At 41.7% G+C, this 15,635-nt stretch overlaps 1 protein-coding gene across 3 annotated transcripts in view; it reads left to right on the plus strand.

The window, feature by feature from the left end:
- The window catches only part of pcsk5b (proprotein convertase subtilisin/kexin type 5b), a 327,069-nt gene that overhangs the window by 113,376 nt on the left and 198,058 nt on the right, over positions 1–15,635 (plus strand). For all 3 annotated transcript variants that reach the window (XM_073070138.1, XM_073070147.1, XM_073070157.1), the window contains exon 8: positions 15,371–15,583. In XM_073070138.1, coding sequence (XP_072926239.1) covers positions 15,371–15,583 — 213 coding nt within the window. The remainder of the gene's footprint in view (positions 1–15,370; positions 15,584–15,635) is intronic.

Raw genomic sequence — 15,635 nt, forward strand, 5'->3', positions numbered from 1 at the left:
CATGGGGGGGGGGTGGGGAATGGAATATATCTGAGTCTTACTACATTCCTGCACATCAATAGCCCTTTGGGGTGGCATGCTACTTCAGTAGTTTTAGGGGCTTCCACACTTATCTCAGCCCTCCCTCTCCAAGCAGCAGAAGAACCATATTCTGTGGTTTTCTCTACTGAGCCCTTGTGGTGGCTGCACCAGGCTTCATTGCGAACCTCAGCCAGTCGACAGCCTTCTTCCACAGACATCTCGATGTGCTGGCTCACCTGCCCTTGGCAGACCAAAGCTGATGATCTGCCAACAGCACTTGATGTTCATCTCTGTGTACGTCCCTGGGACCAGCCTGTAAACCCACGATCGTCTGTCACGCAGCTGCTCAAGATGAACCGTGACATAGGCCCACAAGTCTACAAAGAGGTGAGCAACCATCTCGTTCGCACTACAGTTAACACACGGGCCACACTCAGTGGGATTAATGCACTGGGCATGCAGGAAGGATCTGACTGGGAGGGCGCTTACCACCGGCCAGACAGGCTCTGAGTACCTGTCAGTGAGGTCTGGTGATGAGACGTTCTGCCAGATGCTCTGGACTGTCTGCTCATGAACCACACTGCTGTGTCCACCAAGCCTGCCTGCAGGGCATACTGTGCTGACCACTGGCATGAAAGAGCTTTTTAATGAAGGATAGATGGTGCAGCATTATCTAGTTGACTGGGACATTGCACGGCAACAGGGCCCATCCTTTGCAACATTGGGGAAAATGGAACCATAGCACGCGGTGGTACCTGGTGCCCATTAAATTCCACACAAACCCTGATGTAGCTACACATCAAGCTGGTCATGAGGGTGAGGGTAACATTGAGTACATTTTTGCCCTTTGTCCAGGGTCATGTGCATTGTGACCCACTTGACTTGCTCCATCTTGGATCCCCATATCAACTGAAAACAATTTGTGATTTCTAAACTGGAGGAGGAGCAGGTGGGTGGGGGTGGCCAGACTTGCATCAAATACAGCAGCCCTGAGAGTACTGCACAGATGTGACCATGTTCTCCTCAGCTTTCTTCAGCCCTGATGAAGGGTCTTGCCCCAACACATCAATTGTCTCCATAGATGCTGCCCAGCCTATTGGGTTCCTCTAGCATTTTGTGTGTATTGCTTGGATTTCCAGCATCTGCAGATTTTCTCTTGTTTGTGACCATGTTCTTCCCAGTTTTTGGCTTCCATAATAACTTTTTTTTTAAAAAGAATAGACACTGGCATCTGGAATGTAAAATGGAACCACTTGGAGCTGTTGGCAGGTCATTTGCAAAACTGGTTGAAGAGCAGGAATGTTTGAATAACAAAGATATCAATTCAATGGAATTGGCCAATAATGAAATTGATTTAAAAAAAAGTGGGTCTAGAATAGGTGTTTGCGATACCATTTACAAGACAATCTGCTGATGCTGGAAATCCAAAGGTGTGAATGGTCATGCCTAAAGAAGAGAGAAAAAGGAAGTTGTGCTTTTGGTAGGAAGGATAGAAAAACATTTTTCTTTAATAACAAAGAACAATTCAATGTTAATGTTCAGAGGGGATGTTTAAAAAAAGTCACTTGGATGTAAGCAAGCTATTAATTCTATGCTTGCTGATTATTTTAAAGGGCAAACAAATAAAATCCTCCCTACAACATTCGGAGATTTGCTAAGATTGCACTTGGCAAACTGAGCACTATTTTGATTTCTACTCGTGGTATGGTTTTGAGCCAAAAGAGAACGATTAAACTGCTTCCTGGATTTAACCTGAAATGTCAGCGTTTCTTTCCCTCCCACAGTTGCTCCCTGACCTGTTTGTTGGGTTTGATCGGCATTGCTTGTAGAGAGTTGGAGGGATATGGCCACTACTTTAAACTAAAATGCATAGTAAACATGTTAAAATTATTTCTGCGAGAGTTCACAAAGCTTATACTGATTACTTTGTTTTACCCAAAAGATTAAAACTGAGGTGCATAATTTTAAGGATAACAGTAGAGCAGAGGACAAATTATTTTCTCAAAGTAACGTGACTGCTCAGGTTGTTGTATCTTAGTTTGGGCAGTGTTAACTTTTAGTCTTGGCATCTGAAGATGGGGCAGAAACTGAAATTGGGGTTTTCAGGTATCAATTCATTGAAATGGCAAATGCTAGAAACATGTATGGAAAGAGGATCAACAAATAAAGGGAATGCAGGGATTTTTTTTTTAGATATTAGTGGGGTTGGCATCCAGGTGTGGCTTTGCTGCATGTAGTCAAGTTTATAGAACATTTGGTTCTCAGAGATTTAAAGTGCAATAAAAAGTGATTAGTCTGGTTCTAAATATTCTCTAAGTAGCTGCTGTCTTTAATACATCACTAATGAGGAACTTAAGATCTGATAGAGGGCGAGACCAATATTTGCATGCACTTTTCAGAGTCTTGGGTCATCCTAATGCTCTAATAGAACAAACTTTTGAATTAACACTATTGCAAAATAGTTTTCTATATCTAAATCTGTATATGAGCAAATTGAGCTTTTGCTTTTCATTCTCAACCCAGATTAATTCCTTTTGCAATGTGCCTTTTTAATGCTGGAGTTCAACAACAACATATTACTCAACATTGCCAAAATCAAAGAACTGATAATTGCCTACAGGAGGAAGAGACTGGTGATCAATAGCCAGCCTTCATTAGAGGATTGGAGGTGGGGGAGAGTGGATGAAGTAGGAAGCTGGGAAGTGATAAGTGGAAAAAGCCAATGGCTGGAGAAGAAAGTCCATTATTATCTTACTCTGCTCCATATTATGTTGCCATGGAGAACAAGGACATTTTATAAACACTAGTATGAGCACAAATGGAGCATTTACATCTACAGATTTGGACATTTTGCCTTGTGCATACCTTGCATTCAGAAAATCAGTGGCCCTTGTACTGATTCCAAGAAAATCCCATTTATACATTTTACTCAATCAAGAAACAACTTTCTGCTATTGCTCACTATTCTGTTATTAGGCCAAGCCATATGCACCAAGCCAAGCCTAGCTCCACTTCATCAGAAAATACACAATTTGCTTCTAATAAATCCAAGCTGGCTTTCTCTAATCGATAATACATACACAATAGATGATTGTTTCCAGATGTTATCCTACCTTGAAGTTTAATTGATCAGTTGTAAACACTGGCTTTATTCTTAGCTCATTTTAATATCTGCAGTCTTCCAGTCCTCGGGCATTAAAATGTATAAGATATTTGGAAGATTTCTATCTGTGACTTCTGCTAATTATTTCACTGCTTCTCTTCGTGAGCTCAGATGCAATGCACAGCATGTCCCCCAGGTTACGAGCGAGTTCCGTTCCTAAGTTCGTCTTTAAGTTGGATTTGTACGTAAATCGGAACAGGTACATCCGGTATTATTTAGCATCAGTCAGTCAAATGTTTGTCTTAGTATATATTTTACCTTTCTATACATATAAAACATATAAGAAACTGAGTATTTCAATGATTAAACCACTGTGTTGCTTAGTAACAATTGTAGCTTTAATCGGGGCAGGGCCTTTCCCATCCCCCATTACTCTCACTTTATTCTTTAAAATTGTACCGATTGTTGACCGACTGTAGCCTAATCCTTTTCCAATGACCAATGGCGTTTCACCTCTTTCTGACCGCTTTATTATTTCCACTTTATTTTCAAACGTGATCGTTTTCTGTCAACAGAACAGAAACACTGCAGCTTCAGCAGCAGCCGCAGGTGGCAGGTTCTGAGCTCCCCCGGGTCCTAAAGTCCACCCGCACAGAGACAGGTTAAATGGGACAAGTGGGGGCGGTGCTGACTGGAAAAGGTGAATCTCGCTAAGAAAAATTTAAGCCAAATACAAAGTTACACACTCAACACAGTGTTAACGGCAACGTGATCCGACTTAAAATGGCGGATGGTGTTCTCCTTCCTCGAGCCAACTAATTTTTAATATAATGGGCTTTATAGCAGGCCGCTCATAAGCACGAGTTTTTCGTAAGTCGGACGCTTGTAACTCGGGGACACCCTGTATCTAGACCAGGTGATGTATCCAAATTGAAGTCAGTTAGCTTTTAAAATCATACCTTTTATTTATAGAGTATCCAGTATCTTGACTATGTGCAGTTTCCTTTGATAAAACTCCAGTAGAGCATTTCTTCATGGAGAATGCCTATTAACACCTCAGTTGTGTTCTTGTTTCATGAATAGGTTTTCTATTTGGAATCTGATTACTGCACCTCATCTCTTGCAACCCTTTTCTTGTGCATGGTCCAAAAGAGTATCCTTGGATTTCCTTCTATTTGCTGCTTCTCTTTTCTCATCCTTTGATGGTCCTTCATTTGCTTTTTTTAACTTCTCTGAACATGTTATCCACCCAAATGCTAGCAATGTAGTGTATTACAGGATTTTATTCTGTTATATCTTATTCCTGTCTTTTTGGTCAAACAATTTTTTCCCTTGACAGCAACATACCTAGTCTCTAGGAGCTTCTGCACCTTAAAAACCCTCTCACTTGTGGTGAATTTGTTACCACAGGTAGCTGTGGAGGCCTTGTCGTTGAGTGTATGTAAGGCAGAGATTGGTAGGTTCTTGATTGGCCATGGTATCACGGGTTACAGGAAGATGGCCGGGGAGTGGGGCTGAGGAGGGGAAAAAAAAGAATCAGCCAAGACCTCACTGAGAGCAGACTCTCAGTGGGCCAAAAGGCCCAATTCTGCTCCTATGTCTTATGGTTACTTCAAAGGTTGTGGGGAAGAGTGGGAAGATGATGACCCGTGATCACATTGAAGGCTGGAATGATGGAATGGTCTATTACTGATCGTATTTTTCTAACAAATTTTTGCTTGTCAAGCTTTAATTCCAATTAATCTCTGCTGAGTCTGTTTTGGTCATTGAAAATGGTGCTTTTTCAAATATATTGTGTCTTGGGGTGTTCTATTTCCCATTTGGTAGGTATCATTTATAAACTTTGATGTTTTAATTGTGTAACTAGATACTTTGATATCCCCTTTGATACTTCACTTAGCCTGACTCGTTTGACAGAAATCGAGGAGGTTCTCCTTAATATGCTTTGTAAGTACTCACTTTGCCCCGTTGTCATTGCTATCCTGGTCTATATTAGGGATAGTCAGCATGGCTTTGTCAAGGGCAGGTTTGTGCCTTACCAGCCTGAGTGAACTCTTTGAGGGTATAACAAAACACATTGATAAAGGTAGAGCAGTGGATGTAGTGTATATGGATTTCAGTAAGGCATTTGATAAGGCTCCCTGTGCAAGGCTCCTTCAGAAAGTAAGGTGGCATGAGATACAAGGAGAACTTAATTTGTGCATCCAGATTTGGGTTGCCAGCAGAAGGCAAAGGGTGGTTGTAGATGGTTCATAATCTGCATGGAGGTCGGTGACCAGTGGAGTTCTGCAGGGATCTGTTTGGGGACCCCTCCTCTTTGTGGATTTTTATAAATGACCTGGATGAAGAAGTAGAAGTTTGTAAATTTGCTGGTGACAAAGGTTGGGGTTGTTGTGGATAGTCTGGAGGGTTGTCAGAGATTACAAGCCGGACATCGATAGGATGCCGAACTAGGCTGAGAAGTAGCAGATGAACTTCAACCCGGATAAGTGTGAAGTGGTTCATTCTGGTAGATATGGTTCAATTTGAAGACAGATTATAATATAAATGGTAAGACACATGGCAGTATGAGAATCTGAGAGATTTTGGGGTCTGTGTCAATAGGACACTCAAAGTTGCTATGCAGGTTGACAGTGTTGTTAAGAAGGCATAAGGTGTGCATTGGCCTTCATCAACCGTTGGACTGAGTTCAAGAACCAAGAGGTAATGTTACAGCTATATAGGACCCTGATCAGAACCCACTTGGAGTATTTTGCTCAGTTCTGGTCACCTCACTACAGGAAGGATGTTGATACTATAGAGAGTGCAGAGGAGATTTACAAGAATGTTGCCTGGATTGGAGGGAATACGTTATGAGAACAGGTTGAGTGTGCTTGTTGTCAAGGAGCAATGGAGGATGAGAGGTGACCTGATAGAGGTACATAAGATGATGAGAGGCATTGATCGTGTGGATAGCCAGAGGCTGTATCCCAGGGCTGAAATAGTTAACATGAGGGGGCATAGTTTTAAGGGGCTAGGAAATGGGTACCGAGGGAATGTCAGGGGTAAGTTTTTCACACAGTGGTGGGTGCGTGGAATGCACTGCCAGCGGCAGTGATGGAAGTGGATACAATGGGGTCTTTTAAGAGCCTCTTAGCAAAATAGAGGGCTATGCACTAGAGAAATTCTAGGCAGTTTCAAGAGTAGGTTACATGGTCGGCACAACTTTGTGGGCCGAAGGGCCTGTAATGTGCTGTAAACTTCTATGTCCTATATTAAGATAGTTGATATCCCCCTTTCAGTCCTCTGGATTTTGCATATCTCTGCAATTAGTCTGTAAATTTGCTCCTCCATATCCTACCCAAGGAATGTTGACCTATAGATCGGTTACATAATTGCCTCTAGTTTGTCTTTTGATCATTGTAGAGCTCTCCAAAACTGCAATACTCTCTCACATCAACCGTACCATTGCCCCTCCTTCCCTTTTTATTTTTCCTTAATGTATTCAGAAATGTTCAGATCCTTTTCCGGGAATTAAAGTGAAGTTCCTGTTTTGGCCTTAACATTCCATATGGTTAAATGCTTCTGCAGCCCAATAACCTTGCTGAACTTGCCTTTTGAGTTTGCATACTGTAAACAATCAGTCATCTTCCTTGTACTCTCTCAGGCATTTTGTAGAACCAGGCTAGTTCTTGTTTTGGCACTGATTATCTCTCCCAGTCCTTTTGGCACCTTCCCCCTCTTTAGTGCTGCCATCCTATCCCATCCCCATTCTGAGCCTCTCTTCATTCCCCTGCTGCCCCACAGCTCACACGAACCTCCTGCATGGTTGTTGATTCCAGTTTTGTTGAGGTATAATCGATCTGGCCTGTGTAATACCCACGGCTATTTTGTGAAAAATATGGCATCTAATTTGCAAACATCTGGTATGCTCCAAAAGTAAAAGCAGATCATCTGGTCTTCATAACGTTGAGTAAAGAATAAATATTGGCCAGTAAAACTCTTTGACTCTGACAAAGTGCCATTTCTCCCCACCCCTCCCCCCAAAATTTAACCTGAAAGGGCAGATGAGCTTCCAGATAGAAGCTACCAGACTACTTCATCACTGTAGTGGAATGCCAGCAGCATGTGTGTTTTTACTTGTGCTTAGCCCTTCGGAGTGGTCCTAAACTACAAACTGCTGACTTGAGTGTGAGAGTTCTTGGCTCAATCGTGGGGAAAGCTGGTGGGGGGGGGGGGGCGGTGTCGCGTTTTCAGTTGTACTGAAGCATATGTAAAATTCAAAGGTGAAGCTTCAATTTTAATGATCTGTTGCCATTTCTGTTGTGCAGTTGCCAGAGTTAATGACAGCAACCGTGTAGTATTTGCATACATATGATTGCTATTATGCTTAAGTTGCAGTAAGTCCTGGCGCCGTGCCAGTTGGTACAGTGAAGGTATTGGCCAGCTTGATATTGTTAGCTATTCAGGCAGGCAAGGAGCTTGTTTCAACATTGCCCATGAACTGAGAGCATCAAGGTTATGTAATGGTTGGCTCGAGGGGAAAAAAATCCAAAGAACGTGATAGTCCTCTCCTTATTTTTTTTAATATTTATGTCAGCAGTGAAATTTGTTAGATTACAGAAATGCGATGCAAGCTGTCAAATATACCAGGATTCAAATGCAGCACATCTCTGAAATGTTGCAAAGTTGATCTATTTATACTGAACTTGTACATTTTTATTGATTCCTTTAAGTGAAATACTCGAATGCAATGATGGGTAAATGATACTTTCCAATTATTTTGTGAAGGAGGCATAATGGACAGGGTACAAATTCTAACTGGAATTCTGCTGATTTGCAATCTGAAAGCTATAGGTAGAGCAAGTGATCTCACAACAAACTGATCAAACAAATTCTGTGGTCCAATCTCAAGTTGTAGTTGATACTTAAGCTATTTTCAGGCGGTTTAAGAATGTTACCATGCTCAGTGGTGGTGAACCTTGGGTTCAAAGCTCTGGGTCACCATTGACCAGTCAACCAGATTATCTACATAATACCATTGCCACAAGAGCAGATCAGAAGCTGGGTCTCCTGTAGTGAGTGACACATTCTAACACTTTCCACCGTGTCAGCTTCTCTCCATTTGCATGGCTGACTACAGCTCTAGCAACACTGAAGAAGCTTAACATTATCCAGGGCAAAGGAGTTAATTTGGTTAGTACCACATCAACCACTCTAAAACTTAATTTCATCCACCACCATATCTGCAGTGTGACTAATCTAAATAGTGCATTACAATTACTCAGCTTGGCTACTTCAAAAGCAACTCCCAAACTTGCAGTCTCAACCACCAAGAAAGCCAGCGCAGAAGTCCATGAGTAGAACCATCATTGACTCAGGTTCTCCTTCAAATTTCCCACCATCCTGATTTGCAAATATAGTTCAGTTTTTTCCCCCCCATTATCACTGGTTCTAAATCCAGGAGGGCTCTGCATTGGATGTTGGTCTTTTTTTTTTAAAAAATGGGAATCTCTCGTTTGTTTTTTGGCTGCCTGTTAAGCAGAAGAATCTCAAGGTTGTGTAATATATACATACTTTGATAGCAATCTTTGCAAGAAGATCTGCAGTGGGTCAAGAAGGCAGCCTTGAAGGGAGGTAGTGAACTTTAAAGGCCAAATCAAATACTGTGCAATTGATTTTCCATTAAAATTCTTCCATGGAGTTCATTCAAGAGTTGCACTGCTAATTTCCGGACATGTAACACGGTGACGGTGATTCAACAGGAAGTGTTGTAACCTTAAAGCTCATGGAAAATAACTTGGCTTAGGTCTTTGCATACTTTGCATATTTTCTCTGTAACTGTGTTGGGTTCCTCAAGTCCTGAAGATGCACGGATAGATTACTTGATTCTTCAAATATAACTAAAACAATCAAGTGGAAGTTGAGGGAGAGAGACACACTGCGAAATGGTTTTTCATTTTCCATCTTTTTTTTATTGATTTTGAAAAATTATATTAATAGATGCAAATCAGAGAAGTTATGTCAAATACATAATACAATAAGTATACAAACAATGAAAAGGATATACACTGTCAAAATCATGTATAATATAATAGGCTAGTATATATAAACAGAGAACCACAACTCTTGACAATTCATACAAAAAAAACTGGAAATTTTCTACAAGACTGCGAAATGATGAGGAATTGCTCTAGGGCAGGGGTTCCCAGCCTAGGGTCCATAGACCGCTTGCTGAAGGGTATTGGTCCATGCCTTAAAGGTTGGAAATCCCTGCTCTAGTGTGACAGCTTGGAACTGATGGGCCAAAGAACTACATCTTGTACTCACTGAATTGTACTGTAAGATGTAGCCTACTTAAACATTACATACTGTGGCACGCACTGGTCCATGATAACAGGAGAGAAAAGCTCGGTTAACTCAACAGCCGTTTATATTGCGACGTACACAAAAACAGACCGGGTGCTATGGCCTGGAGAGTGTACCCACTCAGTCACATGTAGACAAGGGAGGTGATTATTACACACCCCGGTTACAGTCAAGGTGACCCACACAAACACACATGCAAGTAACTGTATAATTCAAGCTAAAATACAACGAGAATGAACTTGAACTTCCCACCATAATCCCACCGAAGCATTTTAACACGAGCAATAAACAGGGCTAGTGGTTAGGGCAGGCTGCTGACCATTCCCTTCTGGAGCACCACAATATTGATTTCAAACAACCACATGTTCATTTTCTTTTGGAAGTTGGGCCTGCTTTTCACACAGTAACTACCGTAGATTCCGGATTATAAGCCGCTACTTTTTTCCCACATTTTGAACAGCTTTGAACTCTGCGGCCTTTAATCCAGAGCGGCTAATACATGGTTTTTTTTCATGCCGCCTCGTAAACATTTTGCCTCGTAACAGTAGACCAATAAAATTGATGAGTAGTTCACAGAGGTCCAATGAAATTGTACGATAAATCAAGCGCACTTTCACAATTAAATTATTGTAAATCAGTCATTTGTACTCACCCTCATCAACATGGAAAATACTCGAAGAAAAGCAAGACCCGAGCGCGTCAGACCCGATTAGACCCGATCGCGTTACGCAAGCGCGTCAGACCCGATTAGACCCGATCTCGTTACGCAAGCGCGTCAGACCCGATTAGACCCGATCGCGTTACGCAAGCGCGTCAGACCCAAGCGCGTCAGACCCGAGCGCATCAGACCCGATTAGACCCGATCGCGTTACGCAAGCGCGTCAGACCCGATTAGACCCGATCGCGTTACGCAAGCGCGTCAGACCCGAGCGAAAACGCTGCTTTTAAGTTAAAGGCGATCAATAACTTTTCCTGGTAGGCTGCAGTATATATATTTTTACCAGTCGCTAGGAGATATTGGAATGTTGTTCGTGCTGTTCAGTAAAAAAGTATATGCAACGTAATTTGTGTTACCGATACGTATGTATATTTAAAAGTAGCGGTGCGGCCTAAAATCCGGTGCGGCCTAAAATCCGGTGCGGCCTTTACAATTAAAAAATTGATTTTATTTCTAAAATTAGAGCCAGCGGCTTTTAATCAGGTGCGCTCTGTAGTCCGGAATCTACGGTAATCTTTCTCTTTTCCTACCAGAATAGCTCTTTCATATTTGTAGGTTAATTCCTTTTGCTGATGCAGTTAGCACAGTGTCCTTTCACCTCTTGCCCTTGAACTTCAGTTATAATGAGAGGATGGAAGAAAAACCCTCTGTCGTTGATGTTCGGAAGTGAGGCAGAGTTGTTTTGATTGACTGTATTAGCCAAGTCCAGCTGTCATATTGACTGCAGCAGCAATCCACATACAAATGTTATTTTCATGAAGTGGAGATGTTTATTTTTGTCATGTCTGATTTGTCATCTTTAATCTGTTTGTAATGATTTAATTTTTCACAGTCATTTTGTCGATACTGTATTTTATCACAGAAATGAATCCTGATTTATTTTTTATCTTAAAATTTTCAGCTTCAATATAAATGCTTTATCAGCAAATAAAGTATGTTCATGCACTAATGTTACAGATTAATAGCGAATGTATTTTAAGCTTATCAGCTGGTGGAAGTACAGCTTGAATGTGGGGGGGGGGGGGGGTTGATGCAGTGATGGCCTGGAAGGAATGTCTGCATTAATTTGGTGTGAAGGGGCTTCATTTTGTATCAGCTTGATTGAATATATTGATTGTCATTTTGTTATAGATTTTGACTGTGAGTTTCGATGCTCTCTGGGATGAAGGCTGGCAGTGTCAGGACAATGCACCTTGGCTCTGTGATGGCCATAAACACTTTTCTGTCAGAAATAAGATGCACGCTAGACAATATATTTCACTAACAACACCAAGTTGCTTCTCTGTTAAAGCAGAACCAGTAACTTAGCCACCCACAGGCCTAGCTGTCGCTTCCATTATCCATGCTTTGTCCCACGCACTAAATATAGGCCAGATTCATTATTTTATTATGTATTCTTTGACAATTTCTGATTATTTGTCTGTGATGTCTGAAGATTTTCTATTTGGGAATAAGCTACTTTAAATTGTCCTCAAAATGGGGAGCATTTAGTGCATCTATATTGGTCCAAATAATGCTCAACCTGATTTGCATTTGATTTCCCAATTACAAATCCCCATAGTCACACTAATCTTTTGCATATCTGCTGGTCTAATTAAAGCAAAATTCTTTGTGGTCCTGGCTGTAGTCTTCAAGTGGAAATCAGGACTTCAGCAGCGGAACACTGGTGAAAATGCCTTTGGTTGTATGAGGTGTCAGTTATTCCTAAATAACTGATACCCAGTGATGTTTAAAATAGTTTTAAAAAAAAGACCAAATAATTGCATAGTTTTGCACTTTGACAATTTTAAAATGTGAATATTAATCAAAATAAAATCCTTGACTTTTATTTCCCTCCCTTATCCAGGTTTAGGGTATTAGTTAAATAGGGTGTACAAGATGTGTGTTGGCAATATCTGTTGTGAAGCTGAGGATCTAGATGTGTGTGTTTAACTCTTTGGGTGACGTGGAGCCATCCCTGATCTCTGTTCCAGAGACAGTGCAGAAGCTCTGCATCTGACTTCCAGCGAATTCTGAAATTCCGCCCATAGTGCACTGAGTCGGGAATGCACTGATTCGCGTGCATCTCCTCAGCAGTGGGTTTTGTCTGAGCCATGGCAAAGATAAGTTTACTTGAGGCCAATATATTCGGTAAACAAGTCTCCTCTTCTAATCATACCCAGGTCACACTGCACCCTGTCATTCCTACCAGGAGCAGTGCTGCCCACCTGCTGGATTATCTGATCTGCCAATTGATTTAATACTTCCAATACTGATAGTGTTTGGATGTTTGGGGGGGGGGGTGGGTGTGTATGACCATCTCAAACACTGCAAATCATCTGACTGAACAAGTCCTTAATGCTTGCTCATCCTTCAGATGTGTACAGTGACAGAAGTTATAGTAAATAATGATGAGCATTTTACCAAATACTATTTTCCTTCTGCTTTTTTTCAGTTTTCTAACTCTGCACCCTGTACAAATAGTAATTGGTGATGGAATCTCATTGAGTTTCTGACTTGCTCTTTCTCACTGCTGTGCAGTGCGGTTTATTCAGAGCGCAAGTGATGTTTATCTTTCACAGACACAGGAAATGCTGGAAGGATTTGACAAATCAGGGAGCACTTATAGTGAGAATGCAAGTGCTGATATTTAAAGTCTGCACAAAGCTTTATTAAGCCCTGCTCTCATCAGCCAAAACTAATGATATTCCAGGATCGTCACTGAATGTCAAGAAAATACAAGTCTTTATTACACTACAAACACCTTAATCTCAATAAGAAAGAGCCTGAAATGATCGGGTTTCTTTTCCTCCGAGGCCAGGCTGACTTCAACCCATCTCTGAAAGTGCCCCCTAAACTCATGTCATCCTTTAAACCTACTTTCTACTTCAGACATACAATATCAGCCCTGATTTTCCTTTCTGTCTTCCATGTTGGCTGAGTCTTGGTTTATTTTCCTAGGCAGTTACCTCCCTTCCTTCATATCCACCACCCTCACCTGTCTAGTCAGCCAGCCTTCATCTCAATCTCTGCAACCTCTCTCTAGTTGTACGTTGCCATCCTCTACAAAATTTGTGCCAACTTGTTCTGGAAGTTCATGTCTGAATCTCTTCAGTTTTCTGCACCTTTATATGGTACTGAAACAGAAAAATCACATCATAATTATTTTGAGATATGTGATTTTAAGAATGTAAAATTACACTTTCCCATCATTGACGTTTATTTTATTGAGATACGGTGCGGAGTAGGCCGAACCTGCTAGCAAACCCTGTTTTAATCTAGCCTAATCATGAGACAATTTACAGTAACCAATTAACCTAATAATCGGTACATCTTTGGACTGTGGGAGGAAATCCAAGAACCCAGAGGAAAAGCCCCCTCATTCCACAGGGAAGGACATACAGACTCCTCCCCATGGAATGTGGACTTGAGTTCCATCCTGAGCTGTAATAGTGTCACACTCACTGCTCCTCTATCATGGTGCCACTGCGGTTTCTGAAACATTTGGTTTAGCTGCAAACACCACACTCTTCCAAGATCCAACTGCAGAGACCAGTGCTGGCCTCCTCTTTGTCAATACATGTGTAACCAGAGCAACCCTTGCAAGCATTTCAAGTTCAGTTATGATTAAACTGTATTCAGTTACCAATATAGCCAAACGAAACAGCATTACTCCAGGGCGGAGGTGCCAACAGTCATACACTGCACAAGGCACATATAGAACAGATAAGATAGCAAGAACATATAAGGTGGTAGTAAAATAATCACAGAAAAGAAGTCATCAAGTCTAGAAATGTTGCAGCAGTCTGGCTTCTCTTCTGCTGAGCAAACACTGGAGGGCAGCACCAACCCCTGTGTGTATGCTGCGCCACATCGCCTCCGGCACTCGAGTGAAGTGGCCCGACTCTGCCTCTGGCTGTCCTGGGCAGCACCATGACTTGAGGCATAGACCTCACTGTCTGCCTATAGACTAGTGAATCAGACTCTCAGCATCCCACATCAACAGTGTCTTGCGCTCAAGAAAAGCAACTAAGACAATCGTTCACTGTTAGACCGCACGCTGCTTTGGCGCACCGACTCCTCAAACGCCCCTCTTACGCGGGCAGCAGCATGATTTGCGGCAAGTCCCGCTCCTTCAGTTTCACTGCCGGTGAGCAACTTGCTGACGGGGTAGACCTGTGGTACTTCAAATTCTTCATGTCCAGCTGGGTCTTGCATTCATAAAAACAAGTTTAAAAAAGACGATAACACCTATGGCCTCATAGAAGTCACTGCATCCATGTGCACTGCCATCTTATCAGTTCGGTTTTACCTTCCTATTTGTAGATATTTGTGGTATCCTCTAGCAATCTACCTTTGGTACTCACCTATTTGTCTCATTTCTCCATCCCTGTGGAATGATCATCGTCAAATGCTGTTTGTTTTCTAGATGCAGGCACTATGCCAGTTTGAAATTCGCCAGTTCACTCTATTGTGCTACCGACTTCGGCTTCATTTCACCATTACAGAATTCTAAAATTCTGGAAATAAGATATTTTATATTGTAATGCTATTGAACTCCATTAATTTAGATAAGAAAATGGTGGCTAAGTTATTGGATTATAAGACTAAGACACGAGAACAGAATTGGGCCATTCAGCCCATTGAGTCTATCAATCTCTGCCTTAGATACACCAAACGATACAGCCTCCTTGCCCCTCTGTGGCGTAACTCCTCAGATTTTTCACTTGCTGGCTGAACAAATTTCCTCCATTTCAGGTTTAAATTAACTTAACATTATTCTTAGACTGTGCCCTTGGATCCAATGCACTCCTGCAAATAGAAACCTCTCCGCATCTGCTCTATCCAGCGCTTTCAATAATCAGCAGGATTAGATGAGAATCTACCTGGTCCAATCCTTCTGAACTCCATCGAGTGCAGGCCCAGAGAATTCAAATGTTCCTTATTGTGCTGAAGGAAGGTGTGTTTGCTCCAGAAAAATGATGAGGATATTTGGCAGTTGATTTGGCAGAAAATAAGTTGTTATTCTATGCTACGCTATTGCCTAAAAGGCTGCTTATCCAGTCAATGTGATTATTACTTAATTATTTCAAATCCAAATTCGCTTAGTTCCTGGCATTGTAAGCTCTGAATAGAAAGCACAACTCTCTCAATGCAACTGATTAAAAGAGCATCTTGCTACAATATTTTTCTTTTCTCAGGGACGTAGAGGATTGGGTTCCATTTACGTGTGGGCTTCTGGAAATGGTGGCCGAAGCCGAGATCACTGTTCCTGCGATGGTTATACCAACAGTATCTACACCATTTCTATCAGTAGCACAGCTGAAAGTGGAAAGAAGCCTTGGTACCTGGAGGAATGCTCATCAACACTCGCGACAACCTACAGCAGTGGAGAATCTTATGACAGGAAAATTGTAAGTGAAAACTTCCCTTCTCACCACTTCCTTAAATTGTTAAATGGAGAAT

The sequence above is a fragment of the Hemitrygon akajei genome, chromosome 2, assembly GCF_048418815.1.
Source record: "Hemitrygon akajei chromosome 2, sHemAka1.3, whole genome shotgun sequence".
Taxonomy (NCBI): Eukaryota; Metazoa; Chordata; class Chondrichthyes; order Myliobatiformes; family Dasyatidae; genus Hemitrygon; species Hemitrygon akajei.